This window comes from Aspergillus piperis (genome assembly GCF_003184755.1).
Source record: "Aspergillus piperis CBS 112811 unplaced genomic scaffold BO85scaffold_16, whole genome shotgun sequence".
NCBI lineage: Eukaryota > Fungi > Ascomycota > Eurotiomycetes > Eurotiales > Aspergillaceae > Aspergillus > Aspergillus piperis.
This window is the reverse complement of record NW_020291606.1, coordinates 501342-515549: the sequence shown is the minus strand read 5'-3', so window position 1 is coordinate 515549 and position 14208 is coordinate 501342. Positions and strand designations below refer to the sequence as shown.

General features: G+C 47.4%; 4 protein-coding genes and 1 non-coding gene across 5 annotated transcripts; 4 read left to right on the top strand and 1 right to left on the bottom strand.

Annotated features, from left to right (window-relative positions):
- Positions 1 to 1461: 1461 nt before the first annotated feature.
- On the top strand, positions 1462 to 4474 carry BO85DRAFT_440665 (beta-mannosidase mndA; the record flags this gene model as incomplete). Its single annotated transcript, XM_025658779.1, has 5 exons — positions 1462 to 1645; positions 1702 to 1708; positions 1762 to 1842; positions 1896 to 2122; positions 2175 to 4474. 5 exons carry the CDS (start codon positions 1462 to 1464, stop codon positions 4472 to 4474), a joined length of 2799 nt encoding a protein of 932 aa, XP_025513230.1.
- Positions 4475 to 5511: 1037 nt separating this feature from the next.
- On the bottom strand, positions 5512 to 7674 carry BO85DRAFT_377067 (flavin-containing monooxygenase; the record flags this gene model as incomplete). Its single annotated transcript, XM_025656249.1, has 9 exons — positions 5512 to 5649; positions 5710 to 5817; positions 5927 to 6074; positions 6147 to 6487; positions 6544 to 6590; positions 6641 to 6860; positions 6923 to 6987; positions 7039 to 7446; positions 7512 to 7674. The coding sequence occupies 9 exons, from the start codon at positions 7672 to 7674 to the stop codon at positions 5512 to 5514; spliced, it is 1638 nt and encodes a 545-aa protein (XP_025513229.1).
- A 1774-nt stretch (positions 7675 to 9448) lies between these two features.
- Positions 9449 to 11583, top strand: BO85DRAFT_377062 (uncharacterized protein; the record flags this gene model as incomplete). Its single annotated transcript, XM_025656248.1, has 3 exons — positions 9449 to 9922; positions 9976 to 10643; positions 10704 to 11583. The coding sequence occupies 3 exons, from the start codon at positions 9449 to 9451 to the stop codon at positions 11581 to 11583; spliced, it is 2022 nt and encodes a 673-aa protein (XP_025513228.1).
- A 973-nt stretch (positions 11584 to 12556) lies between these two features.
- Positions 12557 to 13534, top strand: BO85DRAFT_440662 (uncharacterized protein; the record flags this gene model as incomplete). Its single annotated transcript, XM_025658778.1, has 1 exon — positions 12557 to 13534. The coding sequence occupies one exon, from the start codon at positions 12557 to 12559 to the stop codon at positions 13532 to 13534; it is 978 nt and encodes a 325-aa protein (XP_025513227.1).
- Positions 13535 to 13840: 306 nt separating this feature from the next.
- Positions 13841 to 13912, top strand: BO85DRAFT_t199. Its single transcript has one exon. It is a non-coding gene; the product is annotated as a tRNA-Glu (tRNA).
- Positions 13913 to 14208: the final 296 nt, after the last annotated feature.

The following is a 14208-nucleotide window of genomic DNA, read 5'->3' as shown; positions in this document are numbered from 1 at the left end:
TGGTTACCATATGGTTCCTGAAACTGTCATCCTTCATCATTCATCAGGGTTGACAAGGAACTGAACATCGCGGGACATCCGTCATATAGTTATCTGTTGCCACTGTTTTATTAATCATCTTCGCTTAATTTGTGGTGCAGGAACTGCTGGGTACCAAGGTGAAAAACGTCGGGGGTATCGAGGGCCATGACTGCCTGCATGGAATTTTTGAGTATGACAGCAATTTACAACATTAAGGGATGATCGTCATGAGCTAGCTTCCCACAAGGCCCCAGGACTTTAAGAAGAAGAAGGAGGAGGTGGAGGTTGCGAAGGTGGAATGGAATTGTTGGGATATTTGATCGAGAAGGGTTGGTCCTGAAGACTGCAGAAAAATAGCGGACAGTGCAGGAGGTTGGAGAGACATCTTCAATTTTCACTTGCAAAGGTAGGGCTCGCCCATCATTCGCATCTGGCCGATTCCTTCATGGTATGGCCTCATCCCTGTAAGTGTAATCACAGCATACCGGAAAGCCAAATCACGCCGAAACTAAATGATTAGTCGCCCAGCAGAGCTACACTAAGTTGCCCCAGGGAGACGAGAGATAGGATTTATTAATTTATATTGCAGCAGCAAGAGGCTTAGCGCTTATTCCGCGTCCTCGTTGTCTTAATCAAGAAGAACGTTGGCCCGGCCTTGACTATTACGCTAAACACGCCAGCCCGCTGTTGGGAGGCATTCAGGGTTGCCCGAGTGGAGACCTGAGCAAAGGCCGATGCGGAGATAGTCCGACCCGGACAAACCCTGCGGGTTGTGCCATCGGCCCCTTGAGCCGACAATCTAAGATCTGGTTAATCGAAGACGCGAAAGACCCATCACACTGAGGTTTTGAAGAATAAAAATGATAGATATACAGAATAAAAGGGAGTGTCACTGATGCAGCACTCGCTAGAAAACTGCTTTTCTCGTCGTTCCTTTCCACGCCTGTCCGCGGCATCGCATTTGTTCCTGAGCCAGAACCCTAGCTTGAGCCAAGATGTAACCAATCTATACCACTCCAGTCTAGCCAGTATTTGTCTACCCCTCCTTTGCTGCAGATCAGTACTGCCGTCGACCACTCGCCATCCTCGGGCCTTTAGCTTAATTAATCTTGCCTTGAAATTAGCCGATTAATTCCCTCTTTCCCCGCATAGCGTGAGACATAATTTGCTCTGCTCCTGTTGCCTGATCCCGGTTGCCGTGGTGCCATAAGATCGTCTTCTTTCCTCTTTCATCACGGACTTATCCCCGTCTATGCGTCCCACACTCCTGCTCCACCGACTAAGTATTTGCTTCGGTGTGTCACTGCAAAGATTGCGCACGTTGGACAGAACTCGCGTTCAGCTCCTGCTGTCGCATTTATATGCTTCAATGATCCCTTGCTGAGTAGGAATTTAGGCCTTGCTTTTCCAGAGCAAGTCGCATTCTTCCAGCTACACGCCATGCGCCAAGGCATCGGATTAGCAGCGGCCCTAATAGCGCCAACCCTACCTGTAGCGCTGGGTCAGCATGTTCATGATTTGAGCCGTGTGCAATGGAGTCTCAGTAGTCGAGCCTTGAACCGAACAGTTCCTGCTGAATTCCCATCGCAGGTTCACTTGAATCTACTAAGGGCCGGAGTAATTGGTAAGTACTGTTGGAAGTCAAATCCCTCTATTATACAATTGCTGACTACCCAATAGATGATCCGTAAGTATTTTGATCTGCCGTGTACCCGAATGATACACTCAATATTATTACAGATACCATGGATTAAACGATTTCAACCTTCGCTGGATCGCCGCCGCCAACTGGACTTATACCAGTCAACCTATCAAAGGCCTGTGAGTAGCCATTGGTTCTGTGCAATAACTGCGTCAGTACTAAAACTCAATAGCCTGAATGATTACGACTCAACTTGGCTGGTATTTGACGGACTCGACACTTTTGCAACTATCTCGTTTTGTGGACAGCAGATTGCGTCCACGGACAATCAATTTCGCCAGTATGCGTTTGATGTTTCCACAGTTTTAGGGTCCTGCAAAGGAGATCCTGCTCTGAGCATCAACTTTGGGAGCGCGCCGAACATTGTCGATGCTATCGCCCAAGATCCTAATTCGCAAAGTAAGTTCAAAGTGGGAGACTAGCAAGGCCAGGCCATGCTAATTGCTTGTAGAATGGCCTGATGATGTCCAGCTCACTTATGAATATCCAAACCGGTGGTTTATGCGCAAAGAGCAGTCCGACTTTGGATGGGATTGGGGCCCAGCATTTGCGCCCGCAGGCCCATGGAAACCCGCATATATCGTCCAGCTAGACAAGAAGCAAAGCGCCTATGTACTGAACACAGACTTAGATATATACAGAAAGGGCCAAATTAACTACCTCCCGCCAGACCAAAGCCAACCTTGGGTTGTCAACGCTAGCATCGACATTCTGGGCTCACTTCCTGCAAGACCGACTATGTCGATTGAAGTGCGCGACGCTCGCTCTGGCACAATCCTTACTTCACGTACTTTGAACAATGTCACTGTGGCTGGCAACTCCATAACCGGTGTTACCGTTCTCGATGGGCTCACTCCAAAGTTGTGGTGGCCGCAAGGTCTCGGCGATCAGAACCTCTACAACGTGTCCATTACTGTCAATAGTAGCGGAAACCAGACTCTGGCCAATGTAACCAAACGGACGGGCTTCCGCACCATTTTTCTCAACCAGCGCAATATTACCGAGACACAGCGCGCACAAGGGATTGCTCCTGGAGCAAACTGGCACTTCGAAGTTAACGGTCACGAGTTTTATGCAAAGGGATCGAACCTCATCCCACCAGACAGTTTCTGGACTCGTGTCACAGAGGAGAAGATGTCACGACTATTTGATGCCGTCGTGATAGGAAACCAGAATATGCTCCGTGTGTGGTCCTCCGGCGCATATCTTCATGACTACATCTATGACCTGGCCGATGAAAAGGGCATCCTCTTGTGGAGTGAATTCGAGTTTAGTGACGCCTTATATCCCTCCAACGACGCCTTTCTCGAGAACGTTGCTGCTGAGATAGTATACAATGTTCGACGAGTGAATCACCATCCCTCCCTAGCTCTATGGGCTGGCGGAAATGAAATCGAATCTTTGATGCTCCCACGTGTGAAAGACGCAGCCCCATCTTCATATTCCTACTATGTGGGAGAGTACGAAAAGATGTATATCAGTCTCTTCTTACCTCTGGTCTATGAGAACACTCGCTCCATCTCGTACTCCCCCAGCAGCACAACTGAAGGGTACCTCTACATTGATCTTTCTGCTCCTGTCCCTATGGCTGAACGTTACGACAACACTACCTCCGGCTCATACTACGGCGACACCGACCACTATGACTACGACACTAGTGTGGCTTTTGACTATGGTTCCTATCCGGTAGGCCGTTTTGCGAACGAATTCGGCTTCCACAGCATGCCCAGCCTCCAGACATGGCAGCAAGCTATTGACACTGAGGATCTTTACTTCAACAGCAGTGTAGTAATGCTCCGCAACCACCACGACCCCGCGGGCGGCCTCATGACAGACAACTACGCGAATTCGGCCACTGGCATGGGCGAAATGACCATGGGCGTGGTAAGCTACTACCCGATCCCGAGTAAATCCGACCACATCTCCAACTTCAGCGCCTGGTGCCACGCCACCCAGCTCTTCCAGGCAGATATGTACAAGAGTCAGATCCAGTTCTACCGTCGGGGAAGTGGCTTGCCTGAGCGCCAGCTTGGCTCCCTGTATTGGCAGCTCGAAGACATCTGGCAAGCGCCGTCATGGGCAGGCATTGAGTACGGGGGCAGATGGAAGGTTCTACACCACGTTATGAGAGATATCTATCAGCCTGTTATTGTCTCGCCTTTCTGGAACTATACTACAGGATCACTGGATGTCTATGTTACTTCCGACCTGTGGAGCCCTGCAGCAGGTACTGTGGACTTGACCTGGTTGGACCTGTCAGGTCGCCCTATTGAGGGTAATGCAGGCACGCCTAGATCGGTTCCATTTACCGTAGGAGGACTGAATACCACTCGTGTCTATGGCACAAATGTGTCTTCTTTGGGCTTGCCGGATACCAAGGATGCCGTTCTTCTGCTCTCGCTCTCGGCTCATGGACGTCTTCCGAACTCAGACCAGGCCACCAACTTCACTCATGAGAATCACGCTACGCTTTCCTGGCCGAAGGATTTGAAGATTGTTGACCCTGGACTGAAGCTGGGATACAATTCGAACAAGACAACTGTCACGGTGGAAGCTACATCCGGTGTCTCACTATACACGTGGCTCGACTACCCGGAGGGTGTGGTAGGATACTTTGAGGAGAACGCGTTCGTTTTGGTACCAGGGGAGAAGAAAGAGATTGAATTCAACGTTCTCGAAGACACGACCAATGGGGCATGGGCTCGTAACATCACTGTGCAGAGTCTTTGGGATCAAAAAGTTCACAGTTGATTATCAACAACATCCACATAGTCTCAATACCAAGCATGTACATGTCATCCGACCACTTGTTCTCTGTTCTCAAATACCTTCCGATATGCACGATTGACTGTTTTCCTCCCAGAAGGAAGATACTCCCCCGACTCGCCAAACCTGATCACACTCGTCAATATAAGGTGAACCATGTCAGAAATAAGTCTAAGTCAACCATCTGCATAATTAATAATTAATTAAGCCACGCATCTACCTGGGGCGCAATAGTCCTCCCCTCCTCCCCACGGAAATCCTTTCGCTTGCGGGACTGAATCTCCTATGGATCCCTGCGGTATACGTGTTCTATCGCAAAGAGTTGTAGTCAATTGCTTGAGTCGATTGGGACTTTGTTTTCGACTGAAAGTCCGTTTCCTTGAAAGAAGGAAGAGGCGTATCATCTGCATGGGGATGTGTTTAAGCATGATATTGGCAGTGATGTCTGATTGAGTACAGGCAATGGGATCCCGGGGCTCCACAGCGGATGGAAAACGGCAGATAGTCCGTAAAACTATTCGTTCGGAGGTAATATCTTGTTGAAGAGTAGCCTCTGTGTTGTATTAGACGACCCTTTATGCTGCTTCTCAGTTCTTCCAGCCTGGCTAATCAGTATTTACCATGCGTTCTTCACACACATGCAGAAATTTAATCATTGCTGAGTTGTCCTAAGGAGGGTACATCAAAAGGCTTCCTTCCCTATTTTGTTTTTGGGGTTCTGCTAGGTAAGACGCAAACCGACAAAAGTAGTAGGACACGGCGCCAATCATGTACAGCTACATGGCCACCTGACCCGAACCTTGCATAAGCCGTCCAAGGCAGCAACACATGGCTTATACATCGCGGTACTGCGCTTCCAGTATCGTTTTCACGAACTAGCCTTTATTTAACAAACACTCATGGGTGCTGGATAATTCCCGTCTAAAAATCAAACATAAATCGCCTGTGAGAAAGTCTAACCTTGTATATAAAAACAAAGCCCAATAGTACATTCCGAAAGTCTATATGAACCGAATATCATATCATCTCACGAACAAACCACATGAATCTCTAAGATAGGCATATCCTCCCAAAAACAGGCAAACAGCAAAAGTGGGTAGTACAGTGTGCAGATACAGACCAAAGCCCGAGCTCTGGGACGTCTTTCTCGTCTGGGCATACTATGCATGCATTGTGTTAGATACCCATATACTTTACCATGATAAGATCGACAAACTTACCTCGTAGACCCACCCGTCTAGGCCTGCAATATGCGTAGTCCACCACATGTAGAAGGAGCTCCAGGGGTATATCGACCAGTTGTATCCGGTTTTTGGGTCGATGAACCACTACACAGGTAGGTTATGATCAGCAAGTGCTCTTGAACAAACTGGGAGAGCAGCATCATCAACGACATTAAGGGGCTGATTCTGCAGTATGGGTGTGGGAGTTTCCTACACTGCGGCATGTGTTGTTAAACACTGTCTTTTTCAGCGCGGCCTGCAACCGCTCGTTGTATGCATTTTCGCTTGACATATCGGGTTCCACGGAGACAGCTGATCCGGCTATTATCGGTCTGATGATCCTTATTATTAGGTCGGTGTAGCTATTTCACGCTTAGCAAGTTTTCACCTCCATGGAATGTTTGATAGGCTATGGCCTCAGAATGTCTACTTACTTCTCGATAGAGAATACCGCAGATGTATGCCCGCGACCGGAATTGGGCCCCAGGATATAGAAGAAGTTAGGAAACTCAGACATGCCGATACTGTCGTAAGCCGTCATATGACCGGCTTCTTTCCAGTATTCTTGTCGACTGCGTCCACCACGACCGCACAGCTCAGTATCATATTGGGTCAGGGAGAATCCGTTGGCTAAAACAATTACATCTGCTGGGTATTTTGCTCCTGATTTGGTGGATACGGATCGTTCGCTAAGAGCGACAACCTCGTCGTCGGTAAGGCGAACATTATCCCGGTTTAATGTTGAGACGTAACCATCATGGTCGAATACCCTTCGCTGTATCGGGAATTGATCAGCCTATATGCTTTGTAGAAGTTACTCAGAATATGTACCTTGCATCCGACTTGGTAGTCAGCCAGTAGGAGTGGCCAGTACTTCTCTGCAACTTGAGGTGAGAGTAGCTCAGACGATATTCAGAGCGTATCTCACCTGGCGCATTTTCTTTCACGTAACGCTCGCTTATTTCAGCTGTTTCCCTTCGCATCTTCGCCCCGGTCTTGGTCAGGTTGAACTGGGGTGTTGACGTTTCGAGGTATAGAAAGATAAGGAATCTGACAGCAAGAAGTACGCCGGGTACGTAGCGGAAGATAAATTGCCAAAAAGGGCTTATGGCGGCGTTACTTCCTCCTGGGAGAAAGTATTGTTTTGACTATATATGACCATCCCACATTAGGAAGTCACCCCACAAGAGCAGGAAAGTAGGGAACTAACCCTCATAAATTGAGTGATCGACCGAGCATCTTTTGCCACAGCTGGTACTAGCTGGGTTGCTGAGGCTGAAAGGTGTCAACTAGTGGTTTCTTCTCATAATGCAAAAGGCAGCTTACCTCCATTTCCAAGCACGATTATATTCTTGTCCCGCAGCGACACGCTTTGATCCCACCTGGCAGTGTGAATAATGTCTCCCTGGAAGCGGTCAACGCCGGGAAGGTTCAGCGAATTAGGGTTCGTCAGAGCTCCAACCGCTGACACTAATATGTTGCAGCGTTGTGTATACTCCTGGCCAGAAGTAGTACTCCTCAGCTTAACCAACCAGGTCTTATCGACGTCCTGCCAGGATGCTCCTATCCATTCTGTGTTTCCCACCATGTGACGAGACAGGTCGTACTTTGAGACTACATTGTTGATATATTGTAGAACCTCATCACGCTTCGGGAAAAAAGTCGAGAAATCTGGGTTGGGCGCAAAGGAGACGCTGTAGAACGCAGCAGGGATATCAACTCCACACCCTGGGTCTGAGAAGCTCATGTCAGCGACCGCGTTTTCGGCTAATAAAAATAGAGGGCATATTCGATAGTACATTTGTTTGCTAGCCAAGTCCCACCAAATCCAGCCTCTCGTTCATATATAACAAAGTCATCGCACTTTAACTCTCGTTTAAGTTGGTATGCCATAGCCAGACCAGAAAACCCAGCCCCGATAATGATGACCTTTGAAGAAGAACAAAAGGCACCTGAAGCCATGGCATGAAGAATATTTCCCTAGTCAAGTGATAAGCGAGAACTTTGAGAATGATATAATAGCATGGAAGGTTTCTAGGAGGAGCTTGCATGAGGTATGATCATATAGATATATAACGACTGTGGGGATTAGGCTGTGTCATAGTGGTAGTGCCAGTTCCTAGTACTATTTACTAATCTAGTAGGGGGAAAGCAAAGGTTTTCTCAGCTACCACAGAACACCGTTCAGAACGGCTCGCAATAGGCTTTCTCCTTTGGGAATAAGCCGAAGTTTCCTGGAATCACATTTGCTATCGGAACTTTATTTTTGCTTACAGCTGACCCACTAGTGGGATTGGGCTGAGACCACTGTTTAGCGCGCCACGACATCCCACCGCAGTTGGCCCCCAAAAATCCATACCTAAGCTAATCAGTTTGCCTACTTAGGTATAGTTTACAATACTGCTATGCGTTATGATAAAATTCATATGATTTTTAATCTAGGTGAAATCTACAAGGACACGGTCAGTGGGGGGAGGGAGGGGAAATGGTATTGAAGCACCTCCAATCTACGCCCAATCTTACTTGTTTTTTTACTTCCAGAACGCGATCATGAATCAGAAATCCTCAACTTTCGCCTAAGTTGTATTAGCATGGCGGGGAAGTGGGAGCAACAGGACATCCAGATCTCCGATGCAGCCTCCATCGTACCCACGCATCGGGTTCGGCTACGGGCACCAATTCGATCGGCACGAACACTCACCCGCTCCACTCGGTCATGATTGAGGGCAAAACATCTTGGCAAAACAGATTGGGTTCTTGCTGTGGTAGGGATTATGCTGTGTAACCCAGTGCCGAGCAAGGGACACCGCCAGAACGAACTATCCGCTCGGTCTCACGCGCACAGTTACGTGTTGCTGATGCAATTATTTGGAAAGCTGTCGTCTTCAGCGGAGTCCAGATGCTGACAGAATATGGTCGACTCGCATAGACTTGCCTTTTATGAACCCGTGGACACTGATAGTCTATACAAATAGGGCTGTCAATCATGTCCCCCAATTCATCGGGCTGCATGATGCATGTCTTTACGCGGTGTGCGTTGCTCGACACACTACATATGCCATTCTTCCCACCATTATCTCATTGCTTCGAACATTTGAGAATGCCTTGCACCCCTAATATCAAGTACCCATCAAGTTATGTTCCACCAATACGCAATGTTCTGCGTAATGCACTTTGATTGACATAAGTCAGGGAATGTATTCCAAACCTATAATATGGGCTTATAACACGGAGACAAAGATAACTACCTATGTTTGACATCTCTACTAGCCCTTGTTCATGTTATAAGTATGATAACACCAGAATTTGGTGAGTCAATACAATAATGTATGGGAGGCATTACCTGACCATTCAGAGCTGCCGACCTGTGTACGCTCTTTTTAGGTGGATACAGTTGTCATACCCTAGTGGCAAGTGGTATGGGACGAATCAGTTAAGTTGCCCTGTAGGGGTGATGGTTTCCCCTCCTGCTAGCCAAATAACGTTTATATTCCAGCTGCGAGGCACTGGTCTACTCGAGAGCAAGACTGCAATATCCTTTCTTTGGCATTATATGCATGATGATGTTTCTGGCATTCTTGTCGTGGGCTGAGACTTGTAAATTTATTCAGCTTAACGTTGATCAATAGATGGCTGTTTGAAGGGAGGTTTTTAAAGTCCTTCCGGTGGTTATACCAACCCGCTTCAGACTGTCTGTGTCTCTGTTCATTATCTCCTCGGTATCTTTTGTGACATCATGCTTTTCAAGAATCTTGTGTACTTGGTCTTCGTTGCAACGTATCTGTTTTCGAAGAGAGATGCTGGATTGCAAGAGATCCTCGGACTGTTACTTTTTCTTGTGGTGGCTAGCATTCTATTCCTATTCATTAGACTGGTCATGGCCGCCTTGTCGAGACAGCGCTTGATCGTACACAATCCCCACGTGAAACGAGAATTCTTAGGCAAGCCTCTTCTCTTTCCAGCCAAATTGTCCCATGCACGCAGATTCCCTGTAAATGAACGATACAATTACTGGTATGACTACTTTATGGTAGGAATCCCAGTGGGGTTTCGCGGTCGCATCGGAAATCTCATCTCTATTGACAATAATCCAACGTCGGAGAGCATTCTGGAGAAATGCTGGTTCACCATCGACCCGGCCAGGTATCTTGAGCCTGGGAGTAGTGACCTAACGCTCGAGGAGAAATTGCATATCTTCCTCACTAACATAGTACGATCTTATCCTTTCTAAACTTTCTTTGATCTCATAACTGACTTGATCAGGGCGAGAACCCTAAGGAATTTCCGTACGCTTACATGCTCAGTGTCCCCCAATTCTTATGGTGGCAGAAATTTGTTATCACCTACTGGTATCTCTACTCACCAGCTCGGGAGCTGACTGCAATGATTATGGAGGTCAATAATTCTTTTTATGAGAGGAGAAACATATTCTTCCGCTTGTCTCAGGATGGAATGCCTGTTGATGAGCCTCCACATCCTCCCTCGACCATAGTAGCCTCAGCTAAGGGGGTTAGCGAGTCGGTATCTCTCCACTCTCTCTCCTCCGCTTCGAAAAAAAAATACTACAAAGGATACTATGATAAAGTATTTTTTGGTTCTCCTTTCGAAAAGGTGGGGGGTTATATACTTTCAAAGACCGTGGACATTCTCCAAGGGCCGTCCCTCCAGTCCACGTTGAGTTCCAACGACCCAGATGGGCAGGTGAAAGTCACAAGTCGTCTCGCGTCTTGGGGTGATCCCGTCGACCCTTTGACGGCCAGTGGCTGGACTATTGCTCAGTTCATCGCCCGATGGACGCATGTTGGAGTGATGTCTTGGCCCCGGATAGTCAAGGAGGCCTTGCGAATTCGCTTTCGTGGCAATCTGAAGTATCTACAAAGGCCTGAGGTCCACCCTGGGGCAAATCCACGAAAAGAGACTAATGTTGAAAGGTCAGTTGCAACTCCCCTTGTTTTGTATTACGTAGTTCTAACATCTTCCAATTGAGACAGATCTTTGGAACCATTCTTCCGAGAATATCTTTCTCAACTCGCCGCTCATTGTACATTTCCATTGTGCATCGAATATATATCCCCAAGGTCGATAAACTTCGATCGCCTTACTTTCAACTCTCCCATTGCCCCAACATCCCATCCTAGGCCCGTTCTGGTAATCGAGACTTTGACTCCACGATTCTATACCTCCTTTACAGAGCACCCAGACGCCAAAACAGCATTCACTAGAGAAACAGCACTACGTCCCACAAATTCGGACCCAAGTTCCCGCTACCTCAGTGTATCCGATCCTTTCCTCCTAGATAAACTTCTTGCTACTTCAGGCCCGTCTATAGAGGCGAGCTTGAACAAAGCCAGCAAGTCCATAACGAAGGATCAGACAGACCAAGATGGGATAACAACAGCACTTCTTCGTTTCATAATCCGGAAGGTGCGCGGATCTTCTCATGAGACACTCATCGATCGATTTGTCTTTCAAGACCACGGTCGGTTGTCCCCAGCCCAACGACGGGCCTACCTATTTAGTGTATTGCATTATCGATTGTCGCTTCGCCTTCCCATTGAATCCCAGGCCATGGTGATGCTGGGTTTCATCACTGCCCGTGCAATGATAGTTGGCGGTCTTTTAGACGCTTTTTACAGTACCTGGGCGCGGGAAGGTCTCGGAAACTGGGTTCGTGATGGGGCGGGCATAACTCCTGTTAAGGGCGCTTTGGTGTTTGCGGGTTGGGACATGATCAACAACTATATCGGACAGTTTCACATAAATCCGTTCGCGTGGGGGGGGGGGGGCTGTAAAATGCTAGTGCTTTTAGGCAGGAGGATCTTGGATGGGTCGGATTTGATGTTCAACCTGTGGCGTCATTTGAGGACGTAATACGATAGGGCTACGGTAAGCTATAGAAAAGTCCAGATCAAATACTTTTGGAGTTAGGTCCCAGTTAAGATTGCCAGTAATATAGAATGTATAAGCTCATACAAATATTCCAACTACTAGGAGCGAACTCGCTATGATAAACCTATCATAGACTCCAGATGACATGCGCAATGTGATAAAGACATTACACGTAGAATGACAGTCTTGGGAAGAGGAATATTAGGGCAGAAGCAGTCCAAAAGTCCCTATGGCAACAACCTTATGTAAAACCTAGTGACTATAAACCAAGTAGGGTGGTGATTCCCAAAGGTTACATTGGGCCACACAGCATCGGCGTAGTTCTCCTTGAAATTGTCATGCTCCATTAATTCCTCGGTTCGAAGGTGAAGTACTTAACGATCGGTTGGACATTGTTGCCCTTGGAGGGCTAGTCTCGGTTCTTCCGCTTTTGGTGTCCCGACAGCGCCGGTTCTTCCTTGATCCCTAAACCTTGCAAATTCTGTGTTCTGCAACTCACTTTAAACGGCAGTACCAGTTGATTTTATCTGGAACATGCACCAGTTCTTTGTCGGCAAGCAATTCTTGCAGTGTGAACACTCCCTTGAGCGAGGACAAGGCAATAATTCTGAGCAAGACTTGGTAGGAACTAAGCGAACTGCTCGGGTAGGACCGCCTCATAAGGCTGAGACTTGGAGAACACCGAGGAAAGTCACTTCCTCTGCTGGAAGAACGGAACACTCCGCAAGTGCATGTGATGGCACTAAGCTTTAGGGGATCTTTGCATGTCGGAACTCCACAACCGCCAGACACGAAGGTATAAATGGATGATCTCCTAGATCCGGCCTCCAGGAGCCTCTATCTTATTTGGATGGGATAAGAAAGGGGCCAGTTCAAGCTTCCCATGATACCCAGAATATCCTGCATATCCATGCATGAATCATCACTCTTGTCTTCTTCTGGTCGTTCCGTCAACATGCTCCGTTTGCTGATTGTCTCGGTACTCTTTGCTACAACTCTCGGATACCGTCTAACTGAGTACACAGGCAATCGCTGCACAAAAGCTGAAGCTGGATTTCATCCGCTTGCGGGAGCTACTGCGTGCAACAAACTCAATCATATCGATGCGAAATCAATACTAGTGAAGATTGACAATGTCTACGACGACCAACATTCAGTTATAGTGTACGAGAATGACGACTGCACTGGATCCATCCTCGGAGTTATCGAGAACATGAACGGCTGCTTGAACCTCCATGGGCTTAACAACGTCGTCGGCAGATCCGTAAAGGTTATATCCGGTACCGTGGAGTCCTCAGTATTTGCGAATGAAGGGTTTGAGACCAATTACCTATACAATCTCCCTGCGCAGGATAGAAGCCATGTTATGGTCCCTATTGCCCATGCTTTCTTCCGCACGGTTGACATAACCAATCACGCGGACGATGGTACCTACGACGACGAAGCCTTTGACATATTCATCACTACTGAGCTTGACCATGTCCTCCGCTTAGAGACCAACGTCATAGTGCCTCTCGCAGAACCCGACATCGCAGAATCCGTCAAATCAGCATCCATCAATCTCGAAAGGGCCGATCTACTCGAGCGGATATCAGGAGGGATGGAAGGGCTCGAGGCAGTAGCAAATTCGTTCGCGATGCAAGTGTCAGAGACAATGAGGGTCATCTATAATTTGTCGGCCCACCTTGCACAGGAAGTGGAGAATACATTCAAACATGCCGCCGAGCGAGCGTCGAGCAGGGGAGATTTTGACTTCTTGTACTCCCAAAAGAATCAGGGACGTCTGGTCAGGAAATTGATTGACTCGGCTCAGTCGCAGGGCCTTACCAACGCGCAATGGAACTTGAAAGATAAGTGTGGCAGGACGTGGGAGGTAACACTCAAGATGAGAGAGCATAATGAGAATGAGGGCGGGTCATTATGGGGTTGGTAGTGCCAATCATCTCATATTGGCGTTCTAGTCTGGCTTATCACTACCAAGACCTGGTGTCTCTTAAAAATTCGCGTCTCAGCATCATCACAATACACCAGTTATGCCTCTGCTCAGCATTGGCAAACCAAACGTAATACATACAAGCAGACTTCTTTGTTTAATAATCCGAAGAATAAGGGATAAATTCAATGATAAAGAATGAAATCGACATCTATCAGTTGTTTTCCCTCCCCCAAGCGAAGTTGTTTACATCATTTAGTAATCTTAGAATATAATGCCTCTTGATCGCTTGACCTACATAACAAGTCCGATGTGGTGTAACGGCTAACATCGCCGTCTTTCACACGGCAGCTCGGGGTTCGATTCCCCGCATCGGAGTTTCTTCTTTTGTTTTTCTTTTTCTGCAGTAAGCAACAACAACACTTAGTTTCCACAATGGAAGAAATTCCTCTTCGAAATAATTTTCTTTTCTTCAGCCACAATGACAATTCTCATTTTGTCTTTTTCTGCTCTCGTAATTATGCTCGACAGTTCCCCGCTACACAATAAACTAGTCACGCTACGTTGGGTCAGAATTGATCTCATCTTGGCACTTAAGTGGTAGAGATTATTAGGGCGCCGTTACTATATATAATAACGAACTATAGCCATCTATAACGAGAACTCAAACCACG